The 18,174-nt window shown below is 44.4% G+C and overlaps 1 protein-coding gene across 2 annotated transcripts; it reads right to left on the bottom strand.

The window, feature by feature from the left end:
* Window positions 1-2,319: 2,319 nt before the first annotated feature.
* VLDLR (very low density lipoprotein receptor) lies at window positions 2,320-16,454 on the bottom strand. 2 transcript variants are annotated; one of them, XM_059492347.1, is made up of 19 exons: window positions 16,241-16,454; window positions 12,285-12,404; window positions 11,192-11,314; window positions 10,513-10,635; window positions 8,821-9,192; window positions 8,592-8,714; window positions 8,384-8,506; window positions 7,807-7,926; window positions 7,604-7,729; window positions 7,062-7,233; window positions 6,511-6,735; window positions 6,238-6,356; window positions 5,724-5,863; window positions 5,480-5,621; window positions 5,018-5,164; window positions 4,018-4,107; window positions 3,557-3,634; window positions 3,278-3,447; window positions 2,320-2,964 (listed from the first exon to the last, which is right to left on the bottom strand). In XM_059492347.1, exons 1-19 carry the CDS (start codon window positions 16,452-16,454, stop codon window positions 2,929-2,931), a joined length of 2,763 nt encoding a protein of 920 aa, XP_059348330.1. In that variant the 3' UTR covers window positions 2,320-2,928. The 2 variants fall into 2 exon arrangements, with proteins under 2 accessions (XP_059348330.1, XP_059348331.1); XM_059492348.1 differs by lacking the exon at window positions 4,018-4,107 and having other exon boundaries at window positions 16,241-16,427.
* Between the last annotated feature and the right edge of the window lie 1,720 nt (window positions 16,455-18,174).

Consider the following 18,174-nt stretch of genomic DNA (forward strand, 5'->3'; position numbering starts at 1 on the left):
AGAGGAACAAGGTGCAGAAGAGGAAGAAAATCACACACACAACATCAATTCCCTTTATGTTAATTTCCCTCTGAGCAATAATGTAAAATATTTACAGTGCTATAAAAAAAAAGGCAGATCAAATAGGAGGCAGAAAATAATGTGGGGGTAGAGGAAGTGTATTGAGAGAAATTTGCATGTTTACAAGATTTAAATTTAGCTTTGCAGTCACACTGGCCAGCAGACTCTGAACAGAAATAGACAGTATTTAGAACCAGAGGGCTTATTTATTTTTCTGAGAAGCCAATACTATACCATTACCTTGATACTACCTCAATGACCACCTACAGTCATATTTTTGTATCTATAAGCAGAAAATTCTTCAGGAGGAACATAAAACCAACCTAATAATGAAATCTGACCAAAGAGGTTATTAATGTCCCATTGCTCTGGGATACCACAAAACTGCAGCAGAGGAGCTGACACTGGGATGATGACTGAGAATTCCTTCAGTGGACACCAGCACAGCCACAGGGTGCTGCTGTAGGAGTGCTCAGTATGGCCATGCCACCTTCACTAGATGCCAGAGGAGTCATAAGACAAGGAGTAAAACAGGGTCAAACACTTGGAGATGGCATGGGAAAAAAACTGTTAAAAAAGAGAGGATGGTATTTGTCAATGCAAGCTGGATCTCTTTTTACAGAAGGAATCTCTCACCACTATCCAAGCCTGCTGTGCAAGTAAACAATGATTTCATAACACAAAAATGAAGAGGGGCAGGAAAGAATAAACCTAGTGAGACTAATAACCAAACAACATTTGCAAATAACTACAAGCCGTCTTGTATAATTTCCTGCTATTGCCTTATACTCCCCACTCCTCCCTCCTGCTATATGAAGCCATATAAATTTTATCTGGTAAAGTGTTAAGTCCCCTCTAAACTATAGGAATAAATTTTGTTTCTCAAGGCACTATTCTTTGTTCAGCACATTGGAGTAAAGTCAGAAAACAAATTCCTAGAGTCCACAGTGTCTGTAAAAACTACCTCGGGTTCCCAAAATATGTTTGAGTTGCTACATCAAATAAATATTAACCTCAGGAAGAAATGTCTTTATTGGTCTTACTGGTTTCTCCTTATACTATTTGATACGATACTGGCAAGAGCAATGAACTTAATCAAAAATAGTAGAGCTGTTCTGTACAAAGACTGGGAAGGCAGAGCATTTTGCCTGTAAGTAGCTGCCATGTGAATTTATAATTAACCATCTGACTGAGAATTATGTTTTGTTTTACAACTTCAGAGTATCCAGAGTTAGGAGTTTAACTGAAAAAGCTGAATTCTACCCCATAACTAATGAACCTCACATATTACACAGCTATGAAAGGCACTTTATCCCAAAAGGTACTTGGTAAAATAGATACAGTATTGCTAGCCAGAAACTATAGAGGCCCCCTGACATTCTAATCTTTGCAAGACAATTTTGTCCACATGAGTTCCCGGTATCTTAAATGCCTGCAGTCAAGAGTTGCCAGAGATAGCTGGTTAGAAGCTTCAACTCCTCGAAGAGTTGTGAACTTGCTAGAAACAACTTATTTTAAATCTGCACAAGTTGGCAGCTGTCCTCCTCTGTTAATAAAGGAGTCCACAATACAAGAAGAACATTAAGAGAACAGACCCCAGCTGTAACTGCAATGAGAACAGGCATTAGAAGCAAGCCTAGGAACTGATCCAAGTTCTGACTCAATGATTTTTTTTGTTACTATTTTAGAGACAGGATTGATTGAGAATGATTTAATATGTCATCACAAAAGCATAACCAAGAGATTATTGCTTCTTCCAAATTATGTCTTAGCCTTGAAATTGCATCCCTCCCACCATAAACAATTTTTTTCTTACCTTGAAGGGGGAAGGATTAGCAACAGTCAAGTAGCACCTCATACTACAAAAGTTACGGGGAGTAACTGCCAATAGCCTGGCGCTGCAAGGACCTCACACTCACCTGGAGAGGTGAGCTCTGACCTGTCTCCATCTTGCACGTCTGCCAGTGCTGCCTCTCAAAATATTGTAGCAGTAGTTGCGTCATTTTCGCCTGTGTCAGTGCTAACTTACGAGATCAGCTGGGCTTCTCCAACAGGAGACCCACACTGTCCATTACTCTGTGCAGACCATTACTCTCAAGAACAAACACGTTACCTGACACTTGTGCCTAGAATGCTGCTGAAATAATTGACGAAATACTTCATGATCTGGCTGGCAGTGATAGTGCAGCCTACTAAAGCTTTCAACTTAGGAGATACATCATTTTACTTCAGTGCTAACATAATAATCAAGAACAATACTTTAACTGCTTGACTCATTTTATTTTTATCCCCTTGGCTGCATTTGAGTTTTACAGTGGTTTCTTAAAGATCATTCATTCTTGTAGACCTCTAGGAGGTAACAGACAAGACTGAAGCAATTGTACATATAAAATTACTTATGTTTACAAATTTTTGGCAATCATAATAACCCGTTTTATCCTATTGCCATTGCCCCAATCATTGAAAAAGAGTGTACAATAATTTACATCTGAAGTATTTCAAAGTGCTTGATAGTGATTTTCCAATAGTTATTTACAAGTGGCCTATAGACATATGTACAGATGTTACAAGTTGTGGCTGGAATATGGCTTTCTATGGAAAGTGCTTTATATTTGGTCAGTGATGTTACTGACTAACCAACCCATGGGTTACTGATAAAACTGTAACCACTAACAGTTGAATTGTTGTGGACAGGTATTTACAGAGTTGTTAAGCTGTAGAAAATAACTATTTACACAAGTGTTCCATAAATACAGAAAGTATCTTCTTTCTTCCAAGAATGGAGGAAGTCCTTCAGCCACAAACCTGGTTACTATCCCCAAAGAGTGTAAGACACAAGTAAACTGAAAGTGATTGCTGATCCAGTGCTCACGCCATATCATCATCTGTGCTGACAACAGATATCTGTAAAAAAAGTAAGTACAAGTTAGCTACAGTTGCACTAATAAAAGACAAAGCAACACACATCATTGCTAATTCTGCAGGCCAGTGACCACATTCAGCACAGATTACTCCATCCTAGGTACAGACACTAGTTACCTACCAGAACTTTAACCTTAATTATAGGGTAAAGTTGTCAGTTGGTTCAACCCAGTAGTGCCTGCAGCCAGCAGCTTTCAAAAGCAGAGACCTCTCCTAAATTCAATTCAGGTATCATTTGGCAGTCTTTCTACTCCAATTATTAACCTGGAGTCTCAGACATAATAGGTTTACTTACTGCAGGGTAGGTGTGTCCTACTGAACCACTGTGTCTTCCAATATCAATTGTGAGGTCCTCTTCTGTAGTTTTCAGGTAAACTGGATTATCAAAATTCATGCTTTTCATGTTCTTGTGCTGCCAGTTACGCCACATGAAGTAACCAGCTGCTGCAGCCATCATCAGCAATACTGCAAGGATATAGAGAGATTGCAAACATGGAATAGAGTCAGGTCAAGCTCCTAAGAGTGGCTTGTCCCACAATATGGGGCCCAAAAAGCTAGTAAATGCTCTACTCACCAGCAGGAAGAATGATCCAAGCTGCTGATGTTCTTCCAGCTGCCGTTACTTCAGAGGTTGTACCACTAGTGTTGAACGCTGCATGAGAATTTAACGCAGTGAGCTTGCGTACTGACAGGCTGGCAGATTGTCATATGCAAGCATTTCCCAAACCCAGAAGCTCCTATTTGATTAGCTTCTCTGCTAGAACAGCCTAACATGCTTCATTCTGTATTAGTTGGAAGCTTTCTTTATTGTTTGCCTTTACTGAGCACTCCTGGGATTTCATGGAACCTACAGATTCCACACTGTCCTATGTGAACTAAATCTGTTTAACACATGCTCCAGATGCTACACTACACAAGTGATCTGGCCTGTGTTCTCTACTTGCATGCAAAGGAAAAAGCTTCCATGTGGGCTAGTTGGTCAGTTTGCATTTAATTTCTCTAATGTTTAGCAGTGTGAGTTATTGGGACCAGTACCTCCAGGAACTAGTCCAACAGTTGGAGATTTTTCTGTTGTGCTGGTATCTTTAGCCTCAGTGTAAGCCACAGTTGTTCCAGTACCTGAAACTAATTATAGATCAAGAACTAATTATAGATCAGTTAATCCTGAAGTTCTGCAATGGCTTTGCTATGAGTGCCATGGTAGTGAAGGTTCAGCAGATGGCAAAAATGATCATGCAGGTTGTTAGCTTCACTGGGAACACTGACTTTAACTATTTCACTAGCACATCCTCAGCAGAGAGTTCTTGATGAAAAGTAGTTCCAAGAACAAGGCCAGGCAATTAATCAGGAATGAATTACAGGCATTTAAAGTCACAACAGTCACAAGCCATCCCACCCCTCACATTCAGGTTTTCTGAATAAGATTTTAGTTTTACAAGTTTACTGATTAGGTACAGCCTTTGATACCCATAGCAACCTTGTAGAGCAGCCAAGGGAGGCCAGCATCCTTGCATTTAGCAGTCTGTAGCAGTCAGAATCAATATGCAATACAGTCAGTGGTGCCTTGGAGTTTCTAGTTCCACTCCACAGGACAAAGCAAGCCTGCTGCATAGTCAGTAGTGACAACTCTAGTACAGCAGCATACTCAAAGGGAGGTACAAGCTTCCTCGGGCAGCAGCATTAGCCAATCACCTTTTGATCTGTGTATTTATAGGTACAGCCATGTTAGTTTATACCCCTGTTTTGTAAGAGGCTGAGTATGCTTTGTCCTTGTGCTTGCTGTCTGCACAAAGCCATGGAGGTACAAGATCCTGTTGCAAATGATGATGATGATGCAGAAGCAAAGCATGGACTTTGAACAGCACCTACAGACTCTAAGGGCCACATTAAAGCATAAGGACCTCCCCTCCAGGATTAATTACATCAGATTAATTTTAGCAAAGCTGTAGCCTATAGTGGTGTATTTCCTTCCCCCTAATGGTTCAATACTCCTTCACCATTCATCCTGGGAATGATCTCAGTTGTGTTACAGTACCTGTACATCTCAGACCATCCTCCTGTAAGAAGTACCCAGCTGGACATGCACAGGTGTACTTTGGAGAATGTTCATTTATCTGAGGAGCAGGCAGGCACAGGTAGCTACAACCTCCATTTGCCATGTGCTCTTCACACCAGTTCCTACCTGTTGGTACAGCAATTCAGGAGTGAACAAGAGTGAGCCTTCATGCTCCAGGTGTTCTGCTGAAGTATTTGCTCAGTAATTGTTTTTGTAAAATTACATGTCTCAGCTGGTTATAGATTTATATCTGCTCTGCCCAAGAAAGAGCAATTGCAACTAGTCCTCTCAACCCCCATGGGGCTACCTATATTAGAAGCTCCAAGAGCAGGAGTAAGAATGGACAGCTGTACAGTGAAGGGATAACATTTGCCACCATCCAGGCAGGGCAGGCTTCTTACAAGAATGCACTCACTTAACTATAAACTGTATTGAAATTACCTGAAGGCTGAACAAGTTCATGATACACAATGATGTCCTGTGCATCATTGAGGTTGTTCACAAGAGTAACCAAATCAGTTCCAGTAAATTTGTTGGCACCATAGACTGCCTCATTCTCTCCATCAATCCAGTACACACGGTCCTAGAAGACAATGCCATTGCATCCCATTACCTCCATGGTGCTATCAGCCCCATACCAGCAAGAAGAGGATCTTTGACAATGACCACAGGAAGTCATTCTTACCTCAAAAATGGTTAGAGCAAGAGGATGAGGAAGGAACATATGTGACTTCAGCACAATTCTACGATCCTGGCCATTCAAGTCCACACTTGACACCATGTGTAGTTTGGAATCAAGCCAGTATAGGCGGCTTTTTACAAGATCTAGGAGGGGGGAAACACCAATACATTTAGTGTCCACATGGAGGAAACCTCCAAAGCTCGCTGCAAGAATTGAAACACGCACAGGTTTGAGAATGGTGGCAGTGTTGCCCTAGTTTCTTACCATTCCAGCATACAGAGGGCTGCTGCAGTGATGCCTATGTGGCCTGTGCCTCAACTATAATATACAGCAGTTCAGGAAAAGTTACTATTTCAGTATCTGAGAAGTGTTGATGCCTGTTGCAGTGTCTTCAGGCATACAGAAGCTTCCCTTTCTCAGAAGCTGAAAATACTTCTCTGAAGAATGACCTTGGCTTTTGTAGCAAAAAAATTGCTTAAGCTCCAGAATACTTCTGGCAGAGACAAGTTCAACATACCTAGAGCAATTCCATTAGGCCATTGGATTTCTGTTGTCACAAGCTGCTGTCTGTCAAATCCATTCATTCCTGCTTTTTCAATTTTTGCTGGCTCACCCCAGTCTGACCAGTACATAAAGCTGTGAAGCAGAATTTATGTTGTATGATGCACTATAGTACTGTGTAGTATCACTCTTTATTATGACCAATAACTAACAAAGGCTGCCTAAGTCAGTTATCAGAACACGTAGCTGGTAGGTGTACTCTTTTAAAAGAGCCTGGACAAATACTCACCCAGAAATAGGATCTACAGCAATAGAAGCTGGCTCTCTCAGCTCAGAGAGAAACAAAACCTTTCTTTTTGTGCCATCTAGGCTAGCCACTGAAATGGTCTTTGCAGCTGAGTCCGACCAGTAGATGTTCTTATAAACCCAGTCAACAGCAATTCCTGCAGGGCTGTGTATGTTGTCCAGGATTCTGATGTGTGTTCCAACTTTATCACGGGTATCAATAGAGGCACTGGAAGACAAGAATTACTTGCTTTCAACCACTTCCACTGCAGATACTATCCCTTGGCACACCTCAGCAAATACTGCACAAGATTTCAGGCAGAAGATGCATGTGGGACTTTCCACAGAGTGCCTTTTGTACAAATGTAGCAGCAGTTACTAGGAAGTGCAACAGGCATACACATTGGTAGCTGTGGGAGCTTGCATCAACGGTACTTTGTCTTTAGAACACCAGGAATCTAGTTTTCATTACCAGAGACTAGAGAAATAGGTCTTACTTGGGTAAAACCATGGGATGGTTTAGGTACACTAGGTTCAGAAGCTAAGCCCATTTACCTGAAGATTGCTTTCTGGCTGAAGTCTGCCCAGTAAAGCTTTTGCTCAGCAATATCAGCATCTAGAGCTATAGAGTTTCTTAGCTGCTCTACAAGCTGAATATATTCTTTTCTCTCAAGGCCAATCTTCCTTATGTCCCGGCGGTTGGTGAAAATTAGACTTGGTTCCTTCCCTGTAAAAAGAGTTTGTTATCTATACTTCTGGATATTCAGTCACATGCTTTTCTTTTACAGAAAGTTTTAAGAGTCATCATATTTAGTATTTGCCATTCCACACTTGCTAGCAGATGCTGACAGAGGTCTTGGCTGTACCATACCTCATCCTTTTCTCCCTCCACAACTTGATGGGGAGGATCCTCTTGCCCAGGGAGCAGACACAAGCAGTTTATGTCAGGCAGCTTTAAGTACTGTATCATGGCATCATTTGAAGTGTTAGTAGTGGTCAGTAACACCATAATAGTGTAAAAACCACAGTAGTATAAACAGTGCATCATTTGCTGACTCATTTTAAAGTGGAGATATGAAAGTCATGTCAACACTCACCAACTGCCTTGCACACCCCAGTAGCAAGATCCATCTGATAGCCACGGCTGCATTCACATTTGTAGCCCCCTTTCAGGTTGATACAGATCTGACTACATATACCAGGGTTCTGACATTCATCAATATCTGTAAAAACAAAACTTTAATTTATGGTCACTTCCAATATCACCAGTAGAGGCCATGTCAAACTACTAGATACATACCTCCACAGGTTCTCTTGTCCAGAAGCTCAAACCCAGCTGGACAGTCACATTCATAGCCAATAATGAGATCTCTGCAGATATGAGAGCATCCACCATTGTTCACCAGACATTCATTGATGTCTAGAAGAGAGAATTGGCCACTTCTGAGAAGGCATTCTTGTTTAGTTTTATAGTCTTAGCCACGGAGCACTTTTCCAGGTACACATCCACTTCCTAACAATGCCTGTCACATCTGATAAACTCTTCTGGCACTCAAAGTCACATACAAGAGAACCCCCCCAAATTCACGTTCACTCAGCTACCAGCACTTTCTCTGTGTTACAAGCAGGCAGCAATAAAGATTGAGGTTCCTGAAGTTTTATGTTTCTAATGCATTCAAGTGCTTTCCTGACTACAAAGAAATCATCCTATCAGCCAGTTTGGCTATGATAAAACTAGCTTATTATCTAGGTTGGTCTCAGTTGTAAATTTGCCACCAAGAAGTGCCAATGGGCATTCCAGCTGACATCTGAAAACTCAGAGGCTATATCTAAGCATATCTAGTAATCAGCATTGTGCAAAGAGTTTATTCACTTACTACACTCCTTGAGGGGCTCATCACTCCAGTCCTTGCAGTCTCTCTGCTGGTTACACACTTTATTGATATCTATGCATTCTCCACTCCTGCACTTGAATTTGCCAGGTCCAGAGCACTGAATAACTGACATAAGGAAGATTGTGAGGGTGACTCCCAACTTCAACAGATATTCTGCAAAGACTTTATTCTTGCTCAGTTCCACACTTACCATTGTTACAATTTGCTTCATCTGTGCCATCCAGACAATCTCTCACACCATTGCACTGCCTAGTCCCATGGATGCAGTTCCCATCTTCACATCTGAATTGGTCTGGTCTGCAGGTCCGAGAAGCTGAGGACACAGTCATTACAGACTTTTACTCCTGAGGTTTACTGAAGCAAAGGAAATAAAAGAGGAGTCAAGCAGTACCTCCTAGAGAAGGACCAAGTGAACTTACGGCAGTTGATTTCATCACTTCCATCCTTGCAGTCAGGATCTCCATCACAGCGCCACTTTTTGTGGATACATTCACCTGAGCCACACTGCACCTCACTGGCAGAGCACTTCACAGAAGGTGCAGGCTGGCGGCCACATTGCTCTAGAGACTCATCTGAGTGGTCAGAGCAGTCAGCATCATCATCACACACCCAGCTGAGGGGAATGCAAGTCGAGCTCTTGCACTGGAACTCATGAACTCCACAGGTAGGAGGTGCACACTCCAGCTCATCACTACCATCACTGCAGTCATCTTGACCATTGCAGACAAAGCTCTTGGAAATACATTGCCCACTGCTGCATGTGAAGTCTGCTGGACTACAAGTCACATTGCCTGGGGTAATGGGAGTAAGAGAGATTAATACATTGTCACAAGAAGGCTGACTTTTGTGTGAAGATATTTTGTTTTTCAGCTGCTAGCTGACACAATATCAGCATCCTGTACAAGGGAAGCCCAAATGACCACCTACAGGACACTTGAGTTCCACAGACCATCCTCATTGCCTTTGGACATTGTAAGTGATTGGCATCAGATTTGAACTACTGAGTGAAAATAACCTTTTGAAGTAGCTAGGCTGTCCTGCACTTCAGATTGCAAGTCTTTCAGAAAACAGGGTCTAACACTGTGAACCAAAGACAGAAGGTAAAAGAAATGCTAACTCAAGAGTACAGACTAAGATTAAGGTAGTCTGATGGTCAGCATGTACTGTAATTTGAAATTAAAGTGTTTTGTGCTGGTCCCCAGGACAGCAGTGCCCCATTTGCTTGGACCAGTAGGGATAACAGACCAAGGTCTTGCCTGAGTTGATCCTAAGGTTAAGCACACCCATGCAATTTATGTCAGTACAAATTATGCTGGTTTAATAGCAATGTAGCTAATAGCTCAGTGTGCCTAGGCTCATAGTTTTATCAGCTTCTTTAGAAACACTGCCTGTAGATTTACTTGTAGATTAGGGCATTAGTTTGTTGAGTAAGATGGCAACTCCACAGACACACAGCAAAATTCTGGAGACCTGTGTCTCATTAGGCCATCCATGTAAGGTGGTTCTGATGGAAGCCAGCCCTGTGCCTTTGGTTACAGCAAGTATGTCTCAGGACACCTCAGAAAACTCAAATGTATGCAAATTCTTTTGAATAAGCCAGGAATGCTGACTTTAATGCTGCAATGGCAGCTTTACTTGCATACCAGCCTGAAGTTCCCTCCCCGCTGCCCCAGCCACCCAAACATCAGAAATCCAGCTCCACAGATATTTCAGGATAGGACTATAAGGTAGATTAGCTATGCTCTTTGCTAAAAGTTGCTGCTACACTTTTAGGAGACAATTTGTTAATGTAAGCAGCAATTTCAGGAACTCTCCAGAAAACAAGTTCTGACAGTTGGCTTGCCAAGTGACTAAACATACCTATGGCTACTGCCAAAATTAGCAGAGAAAAAAAGACACGCATTAAAAAGCTTACGTTATTGTAGCTCTTAATTTAGCAGGAGAGAGGATTGTTACAAAAAGTTTGCTTTAAGTAGCTGCAAAACAAGATTAATGTAGGAGAGGTATCGACACTATCAAAAATTTATCTTCCCAGATGTACTGCCCAGGTAGCTCCTTTCCAGACAAGTCAATTTCAAATAGAGTTATGCAATCGCCATTTCTCTCCTTACCACAATTCTGTTCATCTTCTTCACTGTCACAGTCTTTTTCACCATCACACTTCCAGGACACTGGGATACACTGAGTTGACTGAGGACCACAGCTGATTTCATTTACCCGGCATGTTCTTGTGTCTATTGAAAAAAAGTTTTAGCTCAATCTAGGAGCCACTTGGGTATCAGCATTTGTGCTGAAAATTGAGACTGAAAGGCTTCAGGTCTGGACAAAGTTGCAATTATTTAGATGCCAACATCTGTATAAATTGATGGAAAAGGCTATACTATTCTGTAATGTTCAGTTTAAAAAAGATGTTTCTAATTCCTAAGAGATTAATATTTTAAGGGTACCTTTGTAGCGGTAGCTTTGTGACTGCATGCTGATTACACTGTAGCAGCTTGAGCTACAACAAGTAGTAGTGGGGAGGAGTAATGCCAAAGTGCACTAGGACTTGGGCTGAAATCTTCCACACTGTGGATCCTACTGATACAGGAAAATGACACTTTCTATACTATAGATCTATACTGCAGTGAAAAGTCTCCTCAAGACCCTGACAAGGCCAAGCACTTAGGAAGGTGCTCCCCAAGACAAGTTCATCCCTGCTTCAGGAGGAGAGCCAGACTGCAAGCAGGCAGGAAGTCAAAATGCTCCTCCCCAGAGGCCTGGCTACACCGCCACACCAGGTTCACTTACGGCACAGCTCGGAACTCTCATCAGACCCATCCTCACAGTCGGGATCCCCGTCACACTGCCATCTGTTAGGCACACATTGACCACTGAGGCACACAAAGTCAGATTCGGCACACGTCTTCTTCACTGCAAGGGAGAAAAAGACACTTGTTTAGGTACCAGAGCTTAGCTTATTTATTGCTAACAGCGATCAGCTTTGCTGCCCTAGAAAGTTATTCAATGTCCTTGGTTTGTGGATGCCTGGTGTTGCCCCCCACCAACCTAGTAAACAGTGCTGTTGACCACTTCCTACAGAGTAGGAAGGGGTCAAATATTTCTCTGTGTACAGAGAAGCATTTATATTCATCTAATCAGGCACTGAAGGACCACTATTGCTAAGGCGACTAAGCCGGTTAGTTTATATTAGCTGCTGCTTTGAACAGACCTAAGTTAAAATAAGGTCTGCTGATATTAATATTTAGGTTTTGAACTCTGAGTTTATAGTCAAGGCATTTGATTTGTCATTACAGAAGCATGGTACTATGTAACTCTAGGGTAATAGTTTAGGTCTGCCTGAGGAGACTGGCAGTTCAACCACACTAGTGATGGATATAGAGTATGCTTTGCCTGGTCTCCAAGTAAATCTAGTCATCTGTCTTGGCTTCTACGCCTGCTTAAAGCAAAGGTTGGCAGCCAAAGCTAGACTTAATGTTTATAGGAGACACAGCAGAATTACTTCCACATATAAAACAGGGCTTTTAGCCATGGAATAGCCAACAGCAGAGTGCTAATAGCAAACATTTTCTATTATGTATTCAAGAAACAACTGAGAACAGGCTTATATTCTGTTCCTGTCAGTCATCACTCTCACAAGTGAGGAATTTTGGTCACAAGCTTTGTCTCAGTTGCCAATTTCAGGAGAGTTAGATAACACTCAGGAAAATTCAATTGCCTCAGATGGATACAAGGAATCAATAGTGGTTATTCTAAGAAATTTGTCCTTTTGTTCTGACTGCCTGAAGTGCTGGGCAGGAAAGTATCTCTCCAGCTATCTACTGTTAAGTCCCCACTTCCAGCTAGCAAGTACTACTACAGAGGTATTATTTTGATTACTTACCACAAGCACTCTCATCACTGCCATCTGAACAGTCTTCATCACCATCACATTTCCAGATTTGAGGAATACAGCGTCCATTACCACATGCAAACTGGGATTCTTCACATTTTGCTCTTGCACCTTCAATGAAAAAAAAAAAATACACCTCAATACTGTTAAGCAATGCTATGATGTCTTTTTTACCACCTCCCTAAAACCTTCTGATTTTTATAGATTCCCACAAAGCAATACCTTCTTGCTTTCCCCACTGATCAAGAAGCTACCCAGCCTAATCAAGAGCATAACATCAACACAAAACCAGATATGAGCTCCAAATTTCTGCAATCACCTTATTAGATTATGAAAGTAAAGCCAAAAGCTTTTTCACAGTACAAGAAAGTTTAAGCACCATAGCCATTCACCTGCCAAACAGCAGCAAACAGTCTCAGTGTTATTCTCACTCAGTTTTCCTCTTCAAGGCAAGGTCAAGCTTACAAAAATTCATGCCCAAAATTACTTTTGCTGCCTTGCACCTAGCATCACATTCTCAAAACTCTTCAAACTTTAAGTAAATTGGGTTTAAATTTGATTAATGTCAAGCCAGATTAGCATTTCAATGCTCTGCTGCTAACACATTACAGCAGAATCCCCAAGACATCTGTAAAGGTAGCTTAGATAACTGCTTTGTAGCTGAGCAAGTTTTCATGCTTTATGTTACCCCTCAAAAAGCGGCATCCAGAGACATTCCTTGGTATACATTAAAAGAAGTGTGATGCTGAAAGAGCAAGGTAATTAATCACTTCCTTCTGGAATGAAGTCCATTGTCTCACAACTGGTAAATCTTGGTTTGGTAGTATGTTTGAGTAAGGTACTGCTTTCTGCAAGATCCTTGGAGTGCCTTTTTCAGTGTATCTTCAGCTCTACAACTGTATGACCCCATCCCTCAAGGGAATGCGCTTTGTCTTGGAAGCCCTGCTTAACTGTCACTAAAAGCAGCAGCCTGCATCTTCAGCAGCTAAGCCAGAGCTGTTCCACTTAATGCACGCAGGCAAGTGTGTAAGATTGTATTGGCTGCACATGCCCAGAGCATGATGCAAGACTCCTGATCCTTCTTGGTTTATTGCATCATTTAGTGAGAGTGCTTTGTCCTGGCATTCAAAGGGCATCAAATTTTAGTAGAGTATTATTTGCTATTTTTATGTCCTCTCAGTATGACATGCAAAATGCAGGACAGTTTCCAAGCAGAAGGAAGGTACTCAGCCATTTTACATTATACTGGCTAGCCATCAGGCATGAGGTATTCAAATGCTGGACAGTACAAGCAAGAACATGAGCAATTCTATCTGCTGAATGTCTCATGTAAATCCATGAGCAAGGATGTAAGAAAGCACCTTACTGAGTTCTGCTAATGTTTTAGTAGCCTTGCGGGGGGAGTAGAGCAGTAACCCAGTCGTAAGAACAAAGTTAACAACTTTTTTAATGGGAACTATGTTTAAAAAGTACCAAAAATAAGAACATCAGTTATTGTGTATACTATTTCCATTCCCTTGTTTCCTTTTCTGGTTGGGAATTACAGCAGCATGTGCTTTCTAATAGCGTGGCTTTGTAAAGCTGCTACTACTACTTGGTCATGAGCTGCCAGTCAATTAGCTTGCCTTGTGCTAGACAGCACACCCAGCCACCTAAGAGTGGGAGTAGGTGCCACAATTAGAAGCTTGTTGTAAGCCTGGTATCTTGTTGTCCAGCAACCTCTAAAAGAAGGTTAGAGCTGTGGGCCCTGGTGACATATTTCAGGTTTTACTGTACTACTGCATGAAATAAAAGAAACAACAACCAACTCCTGCTAGTTTCAGGACTTCCTCATCCAGGCGTTCAGAGTGAGAACAGTCAACCTTTCCCAAAATAGCATACAGAGATATTAGACTAAGCCTGCCACTAAGGAGATCCCAAAATAACACCATGGCCCTTAGTTACTCTGTTTCAAGCTAGAATAACCAGAAAAGGATCGCTAAGGCTGCCTAGTACATTGTGACTTACAAATGTAACACCATTTTGATCAAATGCTACAGGGAAGCTACACTCAAAACTAACAGAAACCAGAGCTGAGCTTGGAGCAACAGCTGTAACTTTACAATTACAATCCTAACAACAAACCGTTCCAAGAATATAACATTGCTTCTGCAGCTAATACCAAGTGAAATGTCAGAGGTACTACTTTTAGCCCACCAACAAGTAAAAAAAATCGACAAGACCTAACACCTACACAGGTGCACAAAGGTAGAGGTCAGCATCTGCTACTGCTCCTGAAGATGTGTAAATGTAAAGCTTCTCTTTATGTGCTCTTCTTACAGTAGAAGCACCTTCACACATTTTCTCTTCATTGGAATATATCTTAGGCTGAAAAATGTTGATAACAGTAACATCAGAGCCTGTGACTGCTAACACATATTGTTTTACTGTTCCCCAGATAACTCCTTACTAGAAGCAGCAATGGGTGTAGGGTGAAGGAGCACAGTTACACTGGCTACCCCAGTTAAACTACCTTTCTCCATATCTCTGCTATCACTGTTAGTCTCAGCCCCTTAAGCAAGTTGCCAGATTACTTGTCTGGGCAGCTTCAAACATGTGACACTTGTGTACTGTCATCTGACACCAAGTGCCAGAAAAGCTTCGACTGTGATTGGGAAACCTTGTGAGAGCTCATATAGGAACTAGCTTAGACTTCTCCCAGACCCTGGCAATTACAACTAGTAGCAGAAGAGAGCTGATGGGGCCACTAACTCAAACTGAAAGAACAATCAGAATAACTTGGTTAGCTAGCCTACTAACTCCCATCACTGTGTATCTCTTGAGATGACTTCTGAGCACAGTGAAGTAGCATTTTCAGTGCCAGCCAGCTTGATCTTTCATTCTACAACTATTTAACTATGTCTGTTGTGACCAGGCACGTGAGCAACCTACAGGACTGGGAGACAAGAGGTGACTAGCAGACATTTCTCCTCCCTCTCTTTGTATGAATTCTGGATACAACAACATGCTGACAGGGCTCTACCCAACATACCTGGTGTCTAAACAACCGCATGCCGTTATAGGAAACACTACCAAGATCAGACACTTAGGCCTACTTTAGGACAATAGTCAGGAAATTTAAGAGCAATACGACAATGCAGACTTCCAACTGCCCTCCTCCTACCTAGGAGAGCAGGCTGAAGCTCAGCTCCTCAGGGAAGAAAGGAGTCAGCCAATGATTATTTCCTCCACTAAAGAGTAAAATAAGCCAGTTGGATGGTCGTTTTTAAACCTCTGCCAATACGGGCAACAGCTTCTACGCCGCGAGGCAGCCCGGGAGCCGGCCACGAGCAGCGCCACTGGCGAACGCCCAGCCCCGGGAGCAGGGACCCGGCGCCGGCAGGACCCAGCCTTGCCACCAGGTGGAGACCCCTCACGGTGGTTGCTCCGGACCCTGAACTAGAGCCATGCCAACACCGCTGGATAACACAAAGCCTAAGTTGCACCGCAGTTTGACAGCACCTTTAACGCCGCGAGCTTCCCAAGCGCTTCTCTTTCGCCCTCCACAACAGAGCCCGAATCCTCCCCGACCCTCTCGCGTTAGCCTCAGCCCCTCAGACCCTCCTCCTTAGTATCGATCAGGAAGGCGGGCCCCTCCCGCAGCGGGCGGGGGGCTCCCGGGGCTCGGTCCCCCCTCGCCGCTCCCGCCGCCCGGGGCCCCGGGGGAAAGGCGGCGCCTCGCCCGGCACGGGGGGCGGCGGGGCCGACGCGGCGGCAGCGCCCCCCTGTTCACCCGGGCCCGCCCCGCTTCCCCCGGGGCAGCGGGCAGGCAGTCCGAAAGAGCGGGAGAAAATAACGAGAGCGAGGCAAAAGTAAAGGGCGGCGGGAGACGGCGTCGCCGCGGGGGCAGCGGCGGGAGCCGCCCCGGCGGTGCGGGCCCCAGCCCACTCCCCCGGCCCCGCACTCACCGTCGGCGGCGGCGCGCAGGCAGCCAAGGGCGAGCAGCAGCAGCAGCGCCCAGCAGCGCGGGACCCCGCTCCGCTCCGCGCCGCGCCTGCCGGCTGAGGGGTTCGGCTCTCCGCGCTGCCGGTCCAGCCGCATCGCCACGCCGGGGACGGGGTGCGCGGGCAGGCAGGCGCTGCGGGCGGGGAGCCGAGGAGCAGAGGCAGCAGCCGGAGACATACACGGGGGGAGGCCGTCCCCGCGGCGCTCTTATAGCAGCCGCCCGGCCGCCCTGAGCGCTCGCTAGTGACTCACGGCGCCGCGCCGGGCCCCGGTTGGCTCGCCAGCACCGCCCGCCCCCGCTGCCTCCTCCGCGGCACCTGCTGCCGCCGCGGCGCGCCCGCACACCGCTCGGCGCGGCTCGGCGGGGCACGGGCGGCGCGGTGAGTGGCGCTGCGGCGGCGCGGAGCGGCGAGGTGCTGCGGGCTGAGCCCCCGCGCCCCCCCGCCCGGCCCTTCTTCCGCAGGGCGGGGACGGGCGCGGTGCGACCCTGCCGCCAGAGCCTGCGCCGGGGCGGCGGAGCGCGGCACTCCCGGCGGGAGCGGGCCGGGAGGCGCGGCGGCAGCGGCGGCTTTGTTTCCCCGGCGTGTCCCCAGCGCCGCTGCCGCGGGGAGGGGGGATGCGGCTCCCCCGGTCCGGGCGTGCCGAAACCCGCGCTGCGCCCGGGCTGCCTCCGAAGAAGCTTTTCTTCCACGCGGCGCTCACCGCCCCATGCGCACATGCTCGCGTGTTTGTGCGGTTTTCCCCTCCCTCCGTAGCGGAACTTGATTTACAAAGAAGCTGGCGCGGCTGTAGAGGAAGACAAGCGCTACTTCTGCTTAATCCGATCGAAGGATCGTAGTTAATCAGTAATTTTACAAAACGATATGTCAAAATCGTGTAATTACAAGCTTAACCTTTTATGTAAGGAGGAGAATTGGTCGTTTTATGCCACGTTTGTAGCGTTTTATACATCCAATTACTTCTCGGTGAAATATACATAGAAAAGGACTGATAAAATGCAAAGTTGCGTTTGTACGCGGCACCCTTCGAATTTGAAATTGTGCTTTCTAAAATATTCTGATTTTTTTTTTGAAAAAGTATGTTTATAGACCTGCTAGTTCATGGTGGTACTGTGTGCTGTGCTTTTAATACTGTTGTGCAGATACAAACCTCAGCAAGCAGCTCCATCCAAAAATGATGAAAAAGCTGATTGCTGTTTCTTCCCTTGGAAATGAAGTTTTGATTTATTAGCCTAATACTTTAAGTTTTCTCCAGTAACATGAATGATTCCTCCAGTGAAGCGAGCATCTTTGATTTCCCATGTTTCCTCCATGTCATAACATATTTGTTTGTATGTTATTTGCAGAGTGAAGCTCTTTTTGATTCACATCTGGTTGTATCATGACTACACTAAAGTCAAACCATACTACTGCATAAATAACTTTGGAGTGGATTATCTCTTGCAGTTCATGTAACGAATGACTGCACACGCCATCCAAATGGGCAAATAGCTGGTGTATCAGAGACTTGAAAAGATTTTTAAAAGTCAAGATTTGTTTTAGTGTAACTGAAATACATCTGGGGATTATATTTCTCATATGTATGTGTAAATATGAAGAGAGCAGTTCCTAGTGTTTGCCTTGCTACAGCTCTTCCACTTCATGGCCTCAGGGGCAAAGACTTCTTTCCCAGCCTGCCTGCTATGTGGCATTAGATGCTACAGCCTTCTTGCAAACATATGCTGCTTCAAGCAAGAAAAATCTTTTGTGTACATGGGGGTTGACTGGGGTCCTCAAGAAGGCAGCTTAGTGTAAGTAGTGTGTTGAAAATATAATTCCCCTTGCAGATGTACAGCACAACATACCTCAGAGCCTTCAGAGCTCACTGCTGCATGGTCTGCTGTGCTTTGAGCTGAACA

This window comes from Ammospiza nelsoni, chromosome Z (genome assembly GCF_027579445.1).
Source record: "Ammospiza nelsoni isolate bAmmNel1 chromosome Z, bAmmNel1.pri, whole genome shotgun sequence".
Lineage (NCBI taxonomy): Eukaryota > Metazoa > Chordata > Aves > Passeriformes > Passerellidae > Ammospiza > Ammospiza nelsoni.

Coding starts and splice junctions, on each gene's coding strand:
- VLDLR (XM_059492347.1), bottom strand. CDS start 16,454: ATGTCTCCGGCTGCTGCCTCTGCTCCTCGGCTCCCCGCCCGCAGCGCC. Junction 12,405..16,240: donor CCTGCGCGCCGCCGCCGACG/GTGAGTGCGGGG, acceptor TTTTCATTGAAG/GTGCAAGAGCAAAATGTGAA. Junction 7,234..7,603: donor TGGGGTGTGCAAGGCAGTTG/GTGAGTGTTGAC, acceptor CTCTTTTTACAG/GGAAGGAACCAAGTCTAATT.